Source organism: Pelobates fuscus, chromosome 11, assembly GCF_036172605.1.
Source record: "Pelobates fuscus isolate aPelFus1 chromosome 11, aPelFus1.pri, whole genome shotgun sequence".
NCBI classification, from domain to species: Eukaryota; Metazoa; Chordata; class Amphibia; order Anura; family Pelobatidae; genus Pelobates; species Pelobates fuscus.
The window spans coordinates 9711701-9730172 of record NC_086327.1 but is presented as its reverse complement, the minus strand read 5'-3'; the positions used below and the strand labels follow the sequence as shown (position 1 = coordinate 9730172).

The following is an 18472-nucleotide window of genomic DNA, read 5'->3' as shown; positions in this document are numbered from 1 at the left end:
ACCTCTGTCATGAGAACCGTATTTCTGGAGAGATCGTACCTGTGTCATGAGAACCGTATTTCTGGAGAGATCGTAACTGTGTCATGAAAACCCTATTTCTGGAGAGATCGTACCTCTGTCATGAGAAATGTATTTGTGGAGAGATCGTGCCTGTGTCATGAGAACCGTATTTCTGGAGAGATCGTACCTGTGTCATGAGAACTGTATTTGTGGAGAGATCCTACCTCTGTCATGAGAACTGTATTTGTGGAGAGATCATACCTGTGTCATGAGAACCGTATTTCTGGAGAGATCGTAACTGTGTCATGAGAACTGTATTTGTGGAGAGATCCTACCTCTGTCATGAGAACCGTATTTCTGGAGAGATCCTACCTCTGTCATGAGAACCGTATTTCTGGAGAGATCGTACCTGTGTCATGAGAACCGTATTTCTGGAGCGATCGTAACTGTGTCATGAAAACCCTATTTCTGGAGAGATCGTACCTCTGTCATGAGAAATGTATTTGTGGAGAGATCGTACCTGTGTCATGAGAACCGTATTTCTGGAGAGATCGTACCTGTGTCATGAGAACTGTATTTGTGGAGAGATCCTACCTCTGTCATGAGAACTGTATTTGTGGAGAGATCATACCTGTGTCATGAGAACCGTATTTCTGGAGAGACCGTAACTGTGTCATGAGAACTGTATTTGTGGAGAGATCCTACCTCTGTCATGAGAACCGTATTTCTGGAGAGATCCTACCTCTGTCATGAGAACCGTATTTCTGGAGAGATCGTACCTGTGTCATGAGAAATGTATTTGTGGAGAGATCGTACCTGTGTCATGAGAACTGTATTTGTGGAGAGATCCTACCTCTGTCATGAGAACTGTATTTGTGGAGAGATCATACCTGTGTCATGAGAACCGTATTTCTGGAGAGATCATACCTCTGTCATGAGAACCGTATTTCTGGAGAGATCCTACCTCTGTCATGAGAACCGTATTTCTGGAGAGATCGTACCTGTGTCATGAGAACTGTATTTGTGGAGAGATCCTACCTCTGTCATGAGAACCGTATTTCTGGAGAGATCGTACCTGTGTCATGAGAACCGTATTTCTGGAGAGATCGTAACTGTGTCATGAAAACCCTATTTCTGGAGAGATCGTACCTCTGTCATGAGAAATGTATTTCTGGAGAGATCGTACCTCTGTCATGAGAAATGTATTTGTAGAGAGATCGTACCTGTGTCATGAGGATACTGTTTCCGGTGTGATACATCATCATGCTCACAATACCACGATACATAATCACAGATACCAGGAAAATCATCACCACGCAGAGCTGGCAAGAGAGTAAAATGTGTAAACAGTAGGGGGCACTATACTCATCACAAGTAATCATATTCCCTCGCTAAATTGTGTATCAGGTTATCCGCAAGAGTCAGTAACAGCATAATGGGCAGCAGATTCCATGTATACAATGAGAGAAATTAATCTAAACTTTATTTGTACATATGCATTAAATAAAAAAAAATACGAAAACTAAAGTTAAAAATACATTGTATTTACATAATTAAATGTTTACCCTTGTGATAAATAGGTTTATATAGATAGTTATGTTCGGGGTTTTTGTTCCTCTAAAAACATAACAACTAACAAAACTCAAGGAAAAGTGCCCATCGAGACCTAAGTCTCGGTTTAATTTCTTTGGATAAGCTTTTGAAATGATTCCATTTTTTTTTGGAAAAGATTAAAAAAAAAAAAAAAAGTTTTCAAAATGTTAGAATGTTAGAAAAAAATTAGTAAAATTTTTTCCATACTATAAAATCATTCAAAAAGATAATCAAAAAATATTAAGTTGAGTTTCTAAGCAGGGTCTGCTGGACATAGTCATGCCTTTGGTTGGCTATGCCAGTGATGGCCAATTACTCTCTCTGTCTGTGTCCCCAATGCTAGCTTTCTCCTGCATAGAATACACGCTGTTTGAATCCATGTACTTACCATAATAACAATAACCATTGAGCCAGTCAGGATCCTGGACAGGCGATCACGTTTCGGGAAGTATGGTTCCTTAACTCCTGTGACTGGATTTTGCTCCATTTGTGGAGCCATAGCTGCAAACTCAGGCCGAGGACGTTCCTAGGTAGAGACAATAAGGTGGAAATGTGCAAAGGAAATCAGACTTTAGCCCTGCATCAAGTTTCCCATCCCAGTACTACTGCATACCTCTCAGACCAGGTGTCCCTGTTTAGGAGGGACATATTATAGGCCCAAATCCATCTGTCCCTCTTTTTTATCCTAATGTCCTTCTTTTCTAGGAGCTCCATATTGTTGGTGTGTCTGAGTGTATAACAGAGTCCCACAGCAATAATACTCCCAGTAATGTGTCTGAGTGTATAACAGAGGTCCACAGCAATAATGCTCCCTGTAATGTGTCTGAGTGTATAACAGAGCTCCACAGCGATAACACTCTCAGTAATGTGTCTGAGTGTATAACAGAGCTCCACAGGAATAATACTCGGAGTAATGTGTCTGAGTGTATAACAGAGCTCCACAGTAATAATACTCCCAGTAATGTGTCTGCGTGTATAACAGAGCCCCACAGTAATAATACTCCCAGTAATGTGTCTGTATAACAGAGCTCCACGGCAATAATATTCCCAGTAATGTATCTGAGTGTATAACAGATCTCCCCAGCAATAAAACTCCCAGTAATGTGTCTGAGTGTATAACAGAGCTCCACAGCGATAATACTCCCAGTAATGTGTCTGAGTGTATAACAGAGCCCCACAGTAATAATACTCCCAGTAATGTGTCTGAGTGTATAACTGAGCTCCCCAGCAATAATAATCCCAGTAATGTGTCTGAGTGTATAACAGAGCTCCACAGCAATAATACTCACAGTAATTGAGTGTATAACAGAGCTCCACAGCAATAATACTCTCAGCAATGTGTCTGGGTGTATACCAGAGCTTCATAGCAATAATACTCCCAGCAATGTGTCTGAGTGTATAACGGAGCTCCACAGGAATAATACTCGGAGTAATGTGTCTGAGTGTATAACAGAGCCCCACAGTAATAATACTCCCAGTAATGTGTGAGTGTAAATCAGAGCTCCACAGCAATAATACTCCCAGTAATGTGTCTGAGTGTATAACAGAGCTCCACGGCAATAATATTCCCAGTAATGTATCTGAGTGTATAACAGATCTCCCCAGCAATAAAACTCTCAGTCATGTGTCTGAGTGTATAACAGAGCTCCCCAGCAATAATACTCCCAGTAATTGAGTGTATAACAGAGCTCCACAGCAATAATACTCCCAGCAATGTGTCTGGGTGTATACCAGAGCTTCATAGCAATAATACTCCCAGCAATGTGTCTGGGTGTATACCAGAGCTCCACAACAATAACACTCCCAGTAATGTGTCTGAGTGTATAACGGAGCTCCATAGCAATAATACTCCCAGTAATGTGTCTGAGTGTATAACGGAGCTCCACAGCAATAACACTCCCAGTAATGTGTCTGAGTGTATAACGGAGCTCCACAGCAATAATATTCCCAGTAATGTGTCTCAGTGTATAACAGAGCTCCACAGCAATAATACTCCCAGTAAAGTGTCTGAGTGTATAACAGAGCTCCACAGCAATAATACTCCCAGTAATGTGTCTGAGTGTATAACAGAGCTCCACAGCAATAATACTCCCAGTAATTGCGTCTGAGTATATAACAGATCTCCACAGCAATAATACTCCCAGTAATGTGTCTGAGTGTATAACAGAGCTCCACGGCAATAATACTCCCAGTAATGTGTCTGAATATAACAGAGCTCCACAGCAATAATACTCCCAGTAATGTGTCTGAGCGTATCACAGAGCTCCACAGCAATAATTCTCCCAGTAATGTGTCTGAGAGTATAACAGAGCTCCACAGCAATAATACTCCCAGTAATGTGTCTGAGTGTATAACAGAGCTCCACAGCAATAATACTCCCAGTAATGTGTCTGAGTGTATAACAGAGCTCCACAGCAATAATACTCCCAGTAACGTGTCTTTAAACTGCAAGAAATGTGTTTAGAAATCTGTCTGCGTAAATAAGATGCATTGTTCTTCTTCTAAATTATCTTATCACCTAAAATGTGTTGAATAGCCCCACCCCTGGCCCCACCCACACCCTATCAAATTAAACTGTCCCTGTGTAGACATATCAGGAGGTAGAGCATTGGTCCATACCACTTGTGAAGAGAAAGGAAGCCACAGTCTCACTGGTGATGTACAGAGAATGTGCAACATTTCCTCTACTTCTATTGACACAGATTTCTTATTCTCTGCTTCCTTGTCTGTCACTGCAGAAACTGTGGCTAATGTCTATATAGCATGTGAGGTCCCAGAACGCCCACACTCACTGATTTTGTGGAACACAAGGAAAAGGTGTGTGGAACAGTTCCCCAGCACCATGGAAGTATGTGATCCTAATAACAACACCCTCTGTGTCCTTAAATATACATCGCAGTTAGAAAATGTTAACCACAAGTTCAAAAAGCAGTAAAATATGAAGATCCCAACCTCTTCTTCCTGGAAGTCCATACAGTCCCAGTGATGAGCCAACGTGGCATTCTTCCTCTTCCAGTATTCCAGAAATGTTACTGCCCAGAAGGACATGAAGACGCTGAAGAAGACTGTCCCCGGGTGATCAAACAAATACCCCACCTGAGGAACAAGAAAGTAAAGGAAGAGGTACACTTCTGAAAAACCATGGGACTTCGCCGGGATCAACCCAGACAAATGTCTGCCTACCTTGGCCATGGGACAGATTTCAGAGATGTGCCAGTTGCTGCATGTGTCACAGAGTGGGCACATCAGATAAGTATTTCCACTCTCACAGACCTCTTGCCTGAGGGGCACAAATGTCCAGATTACTACTCCCACATTGATTAATTTGCCGGACAGCTCTTGGCGTCCACTCACACTTACGCCACTGTGTTGCTTTTCATTGTCAGAAGGCCGGAGATAAAGACCACGGATCCAACAACGGCAGCGGGAAGGAGCCAGGTCGTGTAAAATCCTGCCCAAAAGGACAATATAGGGTGACGTGAGTGGTCGCTCTCTATAAATAGGTTGACTTAAGGGTAAGTAAACCCACATTATTAAATTATAAACGGCATGGTTTGAGTAGCGGTCATGGTGTATTTGTGGATGGTCATCGCAACCTGTATAGCAGTCGGTGCCCTGGCCAACTGATTCTTTAAGACCTGTTATATGAAATGCACATTTTGGGGCAGCACTAGATAATGTAAATATTGCAGATTGCTGTACTATGTTTAATTGTAATGGAAACTCAAAGTTCAGAAACTAGCACTGCAGAAACCTGAGAGTAACAAGATGAGAGATGATAGTGTTGAACTATTTTTAAGAGTTTTTATGTTCTAAAAAAAAGTAAAGAAACAAAGCATCAGGAACTGTATTTATTAGGTGTATCATTTGGGCTTCTTAATGATTATTGTCCCTTCCCTTCACCTCCCAAGATGTACAATAATTAAAAAAAAGGATAAAAATGATTGAATCTCTGTTTTTTAACAATATGATATCTTGATTCCTACCTAACTATCAATGAATGGGTAGAGAAATTGTAAAGGATAACAAACTGTACCCAGCTAGTCTTCTGTTGGTGCTGTTTATTAGTGGTTAGGTTGTTTGGATTAGAAAGGGTAAAACATACCCAGCCATGCAAAGTATATTGCAACCTTCTCCCCAAAATATTCACGGATATGGTCCAGAGGCTGATATTTATACCATTGGGACCAGCGAGCCCAGTACTGGAAAAGGATCTGACGAGGATTAAGACTTCCAGAGGGCACGTTATATTCTGGCATTTCATAAGGCCCCTGAAAAGAAATCAATGTTATAATTTCAGGGATAGAACACAGAATTAATCAGTGTAGCTCGTAACCCCTCGGTTTTATGACCTAAAACTCTGTATCTGTTTTATGGAAAAGGTGGAATTAAGCATAACATAGTTGTACAATGTGAAGTCAAAAAAGAATTCTATGGGTTGTAACTAAGAAGAACAAGGGTTTGCTGGAGAAACCGATAAAGAACAGGGCTCTGATAAGTGGAACTATGAATTACAATGTTTGGGTGATTAGGGAGAACACGGCTCTGTGGGGGTGGAGCAATGTAGAACATTGAACAAACCTCTGGGGTAGAGCTATAAAAAAAACATAGAACTTGCAAGCATAAACAACAACTTTATTAGATACTGCTATGAAACCATCTCTGCAAAGTAGTGTGAAGAACCAGGTTTGGTAGGTGGAGTTAAAAGAGAACATGGCTCTGTGGGGGTGGGGTTATGTAGAGCAATGGTTTGCTGAGTGAGCCTGAGAAAACAACGCTCTGGGGTGGAGATATAAAGAACATGGAACTTGCAAGCATAAACAACAGCTTTTTTAGGTATTGGTATCAAACCGTACCTGCAAAGTAGTGCTATAAAGAACCTGGTTTAGTAGGTGGAGTTAGAGTGAACCTGGTTCTGTGGGGGTGGGGCTATGTAGAACAATGGTTTGTTGGGTTGAGCTAGTTATAAAAAGGCTGTGTATCAGGGATGAGTCCATGAGGTGTACAAAGTAGTACTGTCAGTGCAGATGTTATCCAGTGAGGTAATATTTTTGAAGAAGACCATTGCCTGGAACTGTTAATATATAGCTATTCCTGAATTATAACAATATAGAATTGTCTTGGCTCTCTTCCAATCCAGGTCTGTGGTATCCCCTATGGGACTGGTATGGAACAGACATGGTTGAGCCTTGCCTTGTGTGACAGCCCTTACCTCATGCAGTGGGAATGCCGATGTGTATATTCCGTCCTTTAGCATTCGCTCAATGCCAATCTCTGCGTGCTTTCTCTTACCATACGCTGTGCAGGACAGGATCTCATAAACCTGAAAGAGGGTGAGGAATGCTTGGTGTGTTTTTCCAAAGAATGCAAAGAGAAGTATTACCGGGATTTATTCAGAACAGCAAATTGCAATTAATTGAAACAGAGAGCATTTTTTGGAGCGAATAGTGTGTCAGTAGAAAATAATTCCATTTACGGACATTTTGAAAAAAAACACAATACCCAAGGTCTAAAATACCTTGTTTTAGAACTTTTATTAAAATGGGTTAGAGTTGTATTATTTATGGGTCAGTATTGGGACATGCACGTCCTTATCTGCGTCTGATTGGTGGGAGTTCCGCTTCTGGCTAATGACTGCCACGATAACTTCAGCTTTTCGCCTGATATAATGATATGCTGGGAGAGGAGCTGGGAGACAGAATAGCTTTTATTGGGAGAGAGTTGAAGAGTTTGTTATCTGCTATCCACTTTTCTACCTCTGTGAATTGGTTTTGGAGCACAGCCTCAATTTGCGATAGCTTGCGTTTACTAGCGTAGATTACAGTGTTGTCAGCATACATGTGTACAGTTGAGGATTTGCAGACGTTAGGCAGATCATTTATAAATAATGTGAATAGCAGGGGGCAGAGTATGGAGCCTTGGGGAACATCACACGTGACTGGAAGAGGGAGGGAAGCGCTATCAGAAATAGACACATATTGCAATCGGTCTGAAACATACGAATGAAACCTGGTTAGTGGACAATCACCAATACCTGAATTTTTAAGTTTTTGCAAAAGAATGCCATGGTCTACTGTGTCAAAGGCCTTGGCAAAATCTATTAAAATAGCTCCAGTTAGGTCTCCTTGTTCCATGCCAAATTGAATGTCATTGCAAACTTTTAAGAGGGCAGTCGAAGTTGAGTGATTTGGACGAAAGTCTGATTCTTCAGGGGTCAGATAATTTGATCGTTGATAATATTCACATAGTTGCGTGTGGACACATTTTTAAAAGAGTTTTGACAATACAGGGAGCAATGATCGGGCGATAGTTAGATACCAAAGTATTGTCACCACTTTTATGGATAGGTACAACTTGCAGTCTTCCAAAGTTTGGGTATGTATCCTGACACCAGGGATTCATTGATAAGGGTAGTGAACTTCAGCAACATTGCTGGGATTTGATCTGGTCCACACTGGTTTTTCATTTTTAAAGTATTAAGATGCTTATTAACGACACTAACAGGCACAGGTCTAAAATGTAATTTCTCTAAATGAGGATGTGACGAGGTGCCCTTCGCCACTTTGTCCTGGAGAGGCCTGCTTGCCCGCCTCCTCCCCTGCGACTATGGTCCTGGACTATATTGCACTGCAAACCCTGTATTCAGGCATATGGACTTGTATTAGACTGTCTTTTTCCCTTTATCTATGCTGTAGGTTTGGACTGCTAATATAACCTAACAGCCAGGGGATTTAGGCGAATATAGTGCATGAGAATGCCATTACTGGAGAATACAGCCGTTCGCATGATTTCATGCGAATTCTTTGTGCTCTGAATAGGTGGCCGCCATTTCGGGACTTTTCCACGTGTTCGCGGCCATCTTGCGTGCGAACAGCGGTGTTTGCCTGTAACCGCATGGAACTGAAAACGGATACGCAAACAGGCGAACACCGCTGAATCCTCCAGACCTCCATAAGTTCGTACGGAAACTACCGAACGTCCCCTCGTTCGGTAGTTATATGCAATCATCTATGGGGATTCCAGCGAACCCCGCGATTCGCATGGATGGCCAGAGTATCATACCTTTTTACCGTGCGAACGGAGACCGACCGCAAGGCCAAAACTCATGGAACTAATTTCGGCTAGTTGGTCTGTGCGGTCGGTCAAAACTTTGGAACGTTGTATCTCCCGAACTGTACATCCGAATGGGGTGATTTTTGGATATATTGTCCCCCTGAAGGAGAGCTATCCAGCGCTACCGGATTTAAAGCTGTACCCCCTGTTTTTGGGGTACATCCAGAACTGGTGGAAAAATGTGGACATTTTAATTGGGTTATGTAGTTATCTGAGGGGAGGAGACGTGGGGGTGTTACCATCTGTATTATTGGTTGTTTTCATCCTCCCCCTGGGAGTGTCCTGTATGTACCTGATCCTAATAAAAAGCAGGCTGGGTGTTCCAGTCCTCAGACCTCTTCTGACCCTCAATACGTAGCCGTGTCTCGTTATTGGAGGGAACTGCTATATCTCACTGGGGACTGCTATGCGCTGCATATTCCCCTGAGCTCTTAATCACTTAGCTCTTGTAAGAGCTTGTTCCGGATACGCTCTCCTGGAGGAGAGGTCTTCCCCACACGGTCCTGGAGGACAGAAGCCGATCCAGGGTGGAAGGAAGACGGCGCGGCTCCAGTTAAGCTACGGCGGTTGTGGAGCCTGCGGTGGTTGTGGTGTCGTCTGCAGTGCTTGGAGTCCTCTGAGAGCGCTAGGAGCATCCATCAACGGAGGGTACTCGGTCGGAGTACACGGAGCTCCGTTACAGTGGTGGCAGCGGTGGGATGGCGTCCTAGTGCGAGGAGAAGCAGCTCAGAGACACGGGTAACGTTTGGAGTTACAATTGAGGGCAACGCTAGCCATTGGGCAGCGCCCCTGGCTACAACAGGATGGCTTCCCTAGGGCGAGGAACAGCATCCTGGGAACACCCAGCCAAACTGGACTATTGGTATAGTCACGTACAGTTTGACGCTATGCTGAAGCGGCGGTTGGATATCTACGGGTCCCTTCTAACCGAGGAAATGGTACCAAGAATAAGGAGAGAACTGGCGGAGTATCTGCAGATGGAAGCCGAATATCGGGCAGTGAGGGCAAAGTATTCCGTCCCTGCGCCCCAACAACAGCGTGAGTTACAGGGGGCCGAAGGTGCCGTCCTTCCCCCCCAGCAGCAGTGTGTCCTACAGAGAGCAGAGACAGTTGGTCCCTCTCTACAGCAACAGGACAATGGTAAGGGAGTGGAGACAGGCGGTCTCCCTCTCCAGCGGCAGTGTGTACCCCAGGGGGCCGAAGGTGCCGTCCTTCCCCCCCAGCAGCAGTATGTCCTACAGAGAGCAGAGACAGTTGGTCCCTCTCTACAGCAACAGGACCATGGTAAGGGAGCGGAGACAGGCGGTCTCCCTCTCCAGCGGCAGTGTGTACCCCAGGGGGCCGAAGGTGCCGTTCTTCCCCCCCAGCAGCAGTGTGTCCTACAGAGAGCAGAGACAGTTGGTCCCTCTCTACAGCAACAGGACCATGGTAAGGGAGTGGAGACAGGCGGTCTCCCTCTCCAGCGGCAGCCTGTGTTTCCAGGAGAGGAGCACAGCACCCCCTCTCCCCAGCGGCAGCTTCCCCCAACAAGGGGAGACACCAATCCTCCAGACGGCGCAGATGGGACCGTGGTCTCTGTGCCTGACCTACAGGGATGCTGGACAGCCCTTCCAGATCCCCAACTACCCTCACCGGGACACCCAGAGGAGGGGGTAAGTACAAATTCCCCTCCCCAGCTAACCCCTAGCGTGGCACCAGGGTTAACGGAGGCGATGCTAACCCCTCCTGACGTCCATGTTCCCTTGACTACTGAGCCGGACTATGGTCTCAGTACCCCAGCGGAAGAGCTGGCAGCTGGACAGAGCGCAGTCGGCCTCTGCCCTACCCTTGTCCCTGGTCCAGAGCCTGATGTCCTGCAGGCTACCCCAGCAGAAGAGCTGGCAGCTGGGCAGAGTGCAGTCGGCCTCTGCCCTACCTTTGTCCCTGGTCCAGAGCCTGATGTCCTGCAGGCTACCCCAGCAGAAGAGCTGGCATCTGGGCAGAGTGCAGTTGGCCTCTGCCCTTCAAGTACCCTCGGCATGTGGCCTCATTACCACAGCCAAATACCCAGGTGCAGTAACTGTGTGTTGTGGGTAGGCTGTTCCTGTACTTTGATGTTGTGGGGGGGCCACTCAGACATCTGTTTATTGTGGGTTGGTGGATCGACTAACGGAGGCACTGACCGACAGAAGGTCAGGTGCCTGGTTAGTCTTCCCCCCAAAGGGGAGATGTGTGACGAGGTGCCCTTCGCCACTTTGTCCTGGAGAGGCCTGCTTGCCCGCCTCCTCCCCTGCGACTATGGTCCTGGACTATATTGCACTGCAAACCCTGTATTCAGGCATATGGACTTGTATTAGACTGTCTTTTTCCCTTTATCTATGCTGTAGGTTTGGACTGCTAATATAACCTAACAGCCAGGGGATTTAGGCGAATATAGTGCATGAGAATGCCATTACTGGAGAATACAGCCGTTCGCATGATTTCATGCGAATTCTTTGTGCTCTGAATAGGTGGCCGCCATTTCGGGACTTTTCCACGTGTTCGCGGCCATCTTGCGTGCGAACAGCGGTGTTTGCCTGTAACCGCATGGAACTGAAAACGGATACGCAAACAGGCGAACACCGCTGAATCCTCCAGACCTCCATAAGTTCGTACGGAAACTACCGAACGTCCCCTCGTTCGGTAGTTATATGCAATCATCTATGGGGATTCCAGCGAACCCCGCGATTCGCATGGATGGCCAGAGTATCATACCTTTTTACCGTGCGAACGGAGACCGACCGCAAGGCCAAAACTCATGGAACTAATTTCGGCTAGTTGGTCTGTGCGGTCGGTCAAAACTTTGGAACGTTGTATCTCCCGAACTGTACATCCGAATGGGGTGATTTTTGGATATATTGTCCCCCTGAAGGAGAGCTATCCAGCGCTACCGGATTTAAAGCTGTACCCCCTGTTTTTGGGGTACATCCAGAACTGGTGGAAAAATGTGGACATTTTAATTGGGTTATGTAGTTATCTGAGGGGAGGAGACGTGGGGGTGTTACCATCTGTATTATTGGTTGTTTTCATCCTCCCCCTGGGAGTGTCCTGTATGTACCTGATCCTAATAAAAAGCAGGCTGGGTGTTCCAGTCCTCAGACCTCTTCTGACCCTCAATACGTAGCCGTGTCTCGTTATTGGAGGGAACTGCTATATCTCACTGGGGACTGCTATGCGCTGCATATTCCCCTGAGCTCTTAATCACTTAGCTCTTGTAAGAGCTTGTTCCGGATACGCTCTCCTGGAGGAGAGGTCTTCCCCACACGGTCCTGGAGGACAGAAGCCGATCCAGGGTGGAAGGAAGACGGCGCGGCTCCAGTTAAGCTACGGCGGTTGTGGAGCCTGCGGTGGTTGTGGTGTCGTCTGCAGTGCTTGGAGTCCTCTGAGAGCGCTAGGAGCATCCATCAACGGAGGGTACTCGGTCGGAGTACACGGAGCTCCGTTACAGAGGATTTTGAAGATTTGGCAGGGCCTGACCTTTATTTGCGGTCTGAAAATGAGTGTAATTTGTTATCTTAGCAACCAGGGTGGTAGCACATCCAACAAAATAATTATTAAAGGCATTTGCTACATCTAGGGGATGTTGCAGTGTTTGGTTGTCCATTTTGACAGTGGAGGGTTGGGAGTGGATTGTGGTTGTTTTTTTTTTTCTATTAATGATTTACCAGACTTTTCTTGGGTTCGATAACTTGTTGTTCAGATTTTCACTGAAATATTGGGCCTTTGCACATGCATTTCGCCAATATCTGTAAGTACAGTGATCGTTCATGGAGCAAGTACGCTTGAACTTTGACCACAGTGAATCTCTAAACTGGTACATTTGAATGAGGTCAGCTGTAACCCAGGGCAGGTGTGTCCCTTTTAGTCGCACTTTACGTAGAGGGGCATGCAAATTCCAAACAAGCAAGAGCTTGGACTGAAAAAATGCCATTGCAGAGTCTAGATCTGGTATTAGACCTAATCTGTGGCATGGTATGTTCTTGAGATCATTAAAAAAGGATTCACGATTACATTTTTTTAAAGACCTGGTGATTATAATCTTGGGAGGGGATTTAGTGGCCTTTATTTTGCGTATGCAGTACACTAGACAGTGGTCACTGAAACTGTTAGGGAGAACGCCCGCCTCCTGGATTCTGTCAGGACAACTGGAGAGAATCCAATCGAGCAAGGCATGGTTCTGGCTTTTAATACTAATGCGAGTTGGGGAGGAAAATAATTGTGTTAGCTGCAAAGTCTTAAACAGTGAACATGATTTATTATTTTTAGGATTCAGCCAATCAATATTAAAATCTCCAAAAACCAACAGTTCACTTTTTTGGTTTTGAACTACAAATAAAAGAAAGTCATGTAATGCAAATATATATATACACATTTAAATAAACACACTTACTCTGTAATTTATTCCATGCTTTACCATTTAAAAAGTACTTATTCCTTCTAAACATGTCAGTTTAAGTGCAGTAAGTTATCCATACTCACAATACGGCTGCGCTGAGTATTACTGAAGAAGGTTGTGTGACACTCGTTGCCCAGGAACCTATCAGAATGATGGAGTAAAATTTCCAATATTCAGTTCATATATCAACTACCGTACATGAATGGTGTTTTCAGTGCGATTAGTTTGTTAATGTTGCTTTTTGGGGGTCACTTACCATTCTGGAATCTATTCACAAGCTTTATTTTTTTCTAAAAGCCTGGTTTTTCATTAAAATGTGAAATTACAGGAATTCAAATTAAATTAAACTTTTAGATCAAATTAACCAGAATAAAACATAACTGACTTGGAGAATTATTTTAACCCAGCTATTATGGGCTCATTTGAAATTCACAATAAATCCCCAACAATCCACTCTTTAGTGATTAACCCAGTAAATGTTAAAATTTGAAAATATTGGAAGGTCCTGACGTTATTGCAGAGCTGTGAGCATACAGATATTCTTTGTGATATTTTTTTATTTGATGGGTATTTATAAGAATTAAATCCAGATTTATAAGTCGCTGTGCATGCAGAACATGTTTCGATATATAACTGTATATTTTTATATCCTTTCCATATTATAAATACCTTATGTGCAGTCGTACTATATGTACTGTTACACATGGTGCTTTGCTAATGAGCCCTTGGTGCTCAGGGCCTGGGTATATAATTAGCCTCTGTCCCATTTTTACCTCTGGAGTTTGGACTTGCGGAAGGCACAGGTGTAATAATCCAGGGGTTTGTTTGGAACGTGGTGGTACATGGGATTTGGGATGTAGAAATTTTGAAGGAACCTGTCCGACGAGTTGGTGTCTGGGTTTGGCAGAGCCTAGAGGATAGAGTATAAATCAGATACAATGAAGCATCACTAATGTCACTTTAACTCGCGCCTCCCCGGGGTAAACATGCTTCTAAAGAACCCAATTATCTCTGCTGATATAAGTGTCAGACCTGGAGTGGCGCTCTCATGCTCAACTCTTCGGCGTAATACACCAGGACCTCCCAGGGGGCGCTCAGTTTTAGATAGTGCAGAGCTTTCCTCTCACTGAGCATCTGCTCCTGGGGTAAGAGAAATGGTAAACATGAACACCCTCTCCTGATTTTAGAAAATACCAAACAAACAGCGCATCCAACTTACACAGACATTCTCACCAGTCCCTATGAGTTACAATGTATAGAAAGTTCGCTTGTCGGTATATTCTTAAAGGGACTCTCCAAACACCTGGAGTACTCTACTGTAGTGAAATGTTTTAGATAAGGAAGAGTGTGTCCTCTTTTTTAATTTCACAAAAAGGGCAGATTTAAATAAAACATGGCACTTTTATTAAGCAACCTAGATACTACCCCCCCCCCCTCCCTCCGCCTGGCTGTCAATCAGACAACCAGTCATATTACTGGTAATGGAGTTACATTAAGAAATCTGTGGCTGGACAGCCACAGAACAGCCTATGGTTCAGACATGTCATCTTCAGCATACCCTCAATTAAAAAAAACTAATTAAAAGTATGCGTGTTTTCATTAGGGGTATATATTTGGGATTATTAGGGATTTATTTCATTGTAGTTGGGCATTGGAATGTCCCTGTAAAGTGGATAGGCTCCAAGCATAACTAGTGGTGGCAATGCCGGTCATTGCCTAATCTGTGAAATGATGGGAACTAGGAATTTGAAAGAAAAAAATAGCCAAAATCTCTCTAACTCATCTATGTTTCCAGCTCAGCTATTTGACCTTAAATGTGCCATTCCCTGGTGAATTCCTGACAATTCAAAGCTTAGTGAATATTCCCGTTTATAAAAAATATGATAACCCACACAGCACTGGCTCTGCGCTCTTACTAAATAACGCTCATCGTCTCAAACTCCTTGACATGTTCCAGCATACCTTCTCACACAGGAGCCCCGCTTTCAGAAGATTGCGGTGGAAGCGTCTCCTGTATCTGTCCTTCTGCCCTAGGACCTTGGATTTCCTCTGCTGTTCCCTGGAGTCTTGCTCCTGTCCCCGGACTGATCCCTTTTGGTAGTTCTTCTTTGATGAATGGAGCTTCTCCTCCCAGACCAGCACAAAATCTGCCAGAAATAAGACGGAAATAGCTAGAGGGAGGCAGATTTTAGCACTCCCCTGTAATAGTGGGCCATTAATGTAATAGTGTATGTTTCCACAGGTAGAAAGATATGTATTGCCTAACAAAGGTAGAAGCCCTCCTTACTGAAATTACCTACTAACTAGAATCATTCAAAGGTAATAGCAAAACAACAATAAAATTAATAATACACTTTATTTCAACAAGATCCTTAAGTTAAAATACGATAGAGAAAGGTGAAAAAAAGGAGCAGGAGAAAGTGTCTTGTAATAATCAACCAGTATAAAGGGTATTGAAAAATCCCTATATAAAACCCAAGTGGGCTGCATGCACAAAACAATATGTATAGTATAGTCTGAGAAGGTGCTCAGGATATCAGTTACACAGAACATGTAGCCTGTGTAGGACAGTAGGTGAAACGATAGTCAGAGATGGGTAATAGCCAGCGGGGTTCTATAAATAAGACCCCTCAGAGAAGTGGGAGAAGACGTGCATCTAGTTGGATGGAGGCATAACCCCACAATGAAACCAATGGCAGCCAAACCCCACTCCCAAACCAGCTGTGCTAATAACCCTCCGTAACTAGGAGGCTATCCAGAGAAATGGCTAGAGCTATCCAACCTAATCACTATACACACATGCACACTAGATTAATTACACAAGTAGTGTGGAGGTAGACCAAATAAAATAGTGTGTGGTTAAGTGCAATAAAACTCTGCTGCTGTGTCACTCCACACAACCCATAAAAACAATGATATATAAAAGCAGGTGAAAGTGCACAAAATACTGCATAGACAGAATCCAACACATTACCCATCTGCAACCAGAGAGGATTATATTACTGCTTCAATACTAAATCACCTGTCTGTACATCACATTTATGCAATCATTCTTTTTGCTCCTCTGTTTGATTATCCTGTAGGATAGTAAGATATATTCCGCTTCCTTGAGAGTAAATCTTAATAGTGCGATTTATTTTCTCACCAATCTTTGTCTTGCTGTCCTTGAAGACGTTTTCGTTGGGGCCATATAGCTCGGAATCAGGGATGTATATCGGATCTTCATCATCATCTTCGTCTTCATCTTCCTCCGCTCCATACTGGATCAGCGGCAGTATGAATAAACAGGGATTGCATGAATTAACAGAACTTACGATTTGAAGTCCTACGTTACTAGCCAGGCCGTAAAAGTTATTCTCCACTGCCAGTCATGGCATACTCACCAATGACTAGTGGTGAATGGAAATATTAAACCCTGCTCAGAACCCTCTCATCCCCACCGTCTGTTTCAAAATCGGAACTCCTGCCCATCCCCAGCTTTTATTCTACATCTTCCCCTTTAACATCAGAGATGAAGCCTGTAATGGATCTGTTCAGCTACTCCACTAGGTGGTTCAGTAGAATGATAGAAACTCATTTTTTTTTGGAATTGCCATTGTTTGGTGGGCTAGTCATTTTGAGCGGACAGCTGTCATAAAAAAAAAAAAAAAAAGACGAATGGTAGATTTTATTCCTACCTGCTTTTTTACCCACTTTATTCAAACTGGTTGTCAGTTTGCAGCTGATTATTAAATAAGTAAAATTTCCCACAAAAGTGAAACTAATCCCATGTTCATATTAAGATCTGCCAGACTGGTTTCTTGTTTCCCAATGTTTTTGGTAAATTCTTGCAAATAGGATTCTTCTTTATAGTTTCCTTAACCCCAGCAGAACCTGACCCAGCACGTGGGGTACACGGGACCCATATAGTGGCCGAAACATTACATGGGGTACATAGAGTGAATATGGCACGGACAATAGCGAAGATAATTGGATTCCTAATGAACCCCTCTACAGTCAGGCCTCCCCATTTCCCCAGTACTGGAGCCATTAGATATGACAATATGCTTACATAATCGGGGGCCGCAGCCCTTCCATTGGGAGCCCAGCCAGGTGATTCTCCCAGGAGTTCCGAGGCATCCTTCTCCAGGTCTACCAGGGAACTGGTATCCAGGTCAGACCAGTCCGAAAGCTTCCTCCGGAACATCTTGACCAGAGGGGCTACATATCCCTGAATGGATTATAGGTCTGCGCCAGAGGGGTGAGATCAAGGAAACAAACAGAAAAAATAACACACAAAGTATAACACACAAACAGGCAACACAGGAGATGGAGAACCCAGAGGGTCTTAGTGTGAGGCTAATGAGGACCAGGAATGGGCTGGGAGGAAGGCTGCAGACACAGAAAGCATCAGAGAGGCTGCAGGAAGGATGCTGCGGGGAGAGGATGCCATTGGTTCTAAGAATGGTTTTTGCTTTGCAGAGAATGATCCTTTTCACCTCTGCTCCTGAGATAGCAGGGCTGATTGTGCTGCAGTGTGTGGTCTCAGGAGGGAAGGCGGGAGAGATGAGAGCAGCCAGCACAGTATTCATAGCAAAGACTATTCCCAGTACTGCAGGAGGAGGAGAACATCGCAACCTCCCCACCCCATCGCTCACCGTTCAATGATACAGCATTGTACAGGCAGCAAGAATTGGCTCAATACAAGGGGTTGTATATAACAAGACAGGAGGGGTCCAACGTTAACTGTCTAATAACAGGACAGGAGGAATCCAATGCTAACTGTCTAATAACAGGAGAGAAGAAATCCAATGCTAACTGTCTAATAACAGGACAGAAGAAATCCAATGCTAACTGTCTAATAACAGGACAGGAGAAATCCAATGCTAACTGTCTAATACCAGGACATGAGGGGTCCAACGTTAACTGTCTAATAACAGGACAGGAGGAAACCAATGCTAACTGTCTAATAACAGGACAGAGGGGTCCAACGTTAACTGTCTAATAAAAGGACAGGATGGGTCCAACGTTAACTGTCTAATACCAGGACATGAGGGGTCCAACGTTAACTGTCTAATAACAGGACAGGAGGAATCCAATGCTAACTGTCTAATAACAGGACAGGAGGAATCCAATGCTAACTGTCTAATAACAGGACAGGAGGGGTCCAACGTTAACTGTCTTATAACAGGACAGGAGGGGTTCAATGCTAACTGTCTATAACAGGACAGGAGGAGTCCAACGTTAACTATCTAATAACAGGACAGGAGGAATCCAACGTTAACTGTCTAATAACATAACAGGAGGGGTCCAACGCTAACAGTCTAATAACAGGAAGGGCCCAACGCCAACTGTCTAATAACAGGACATGAG

General features: G+C 44.1%; 1 protein-coding gene across 2 annotated transcripts in view; it reads right to left on the bottom strand.

Annotated features, from left to right (window-relative positions):
• Positions 1–17773, bottom strand: part of LOC134577985 (anoctamin-7-like) — a 48153-nt gene extending 30380 nt beyond the window's left edge. The window contains exons 1-13 of one of the 2 annotated variants that reach the window (XM_063436945.1): positions 17172–17773; positions 16266–16380; positions 15083–15267; positions 14153–14260; positions 13894–14030; positions 13204–13261; positions 6806–6916; positions 5699–5864; positions 4954–5044; positions 4777–4873; positions 4546–4689; positions 1982–2119; positions 1224–1322 (exon numbers count right to left, since the gene is read on the bottom strand). In XM_063436945.1, coding sequence (XP_063293015.1) covers positions 1224–1322; positions 1982–2119; positions 4546–4689; positions 4777–4873; positions 4954–5044; positions 5699–5864; positions 6806–6916; positions 13204–13261; positions 13894–14030; positions 14153–14260; positions 15083–15267; positions 16266–16380; positions 17172–17306 — 1584 coding nt within the window. In that variant the 5' untranslated portion in view covers positions 17307–17773. The remainder of the gene's footprint in view (positions 1–1223; positions 1323–1981; positions 2120–4545; positions 4690–4776; positions 4874–4953; positions 5045–5698; positions 5865–6805; positions 6917–13203; positions 13262–13893; positions 14031–14152; positions 14261–15082; positions 15268–16265; positions 16381–17171) is intronic. The other variant, XM_063436944.1, reaches the window with a different exon arrangement.
• Positions 17774–18472: the final 699 nt, after the last annotated feature.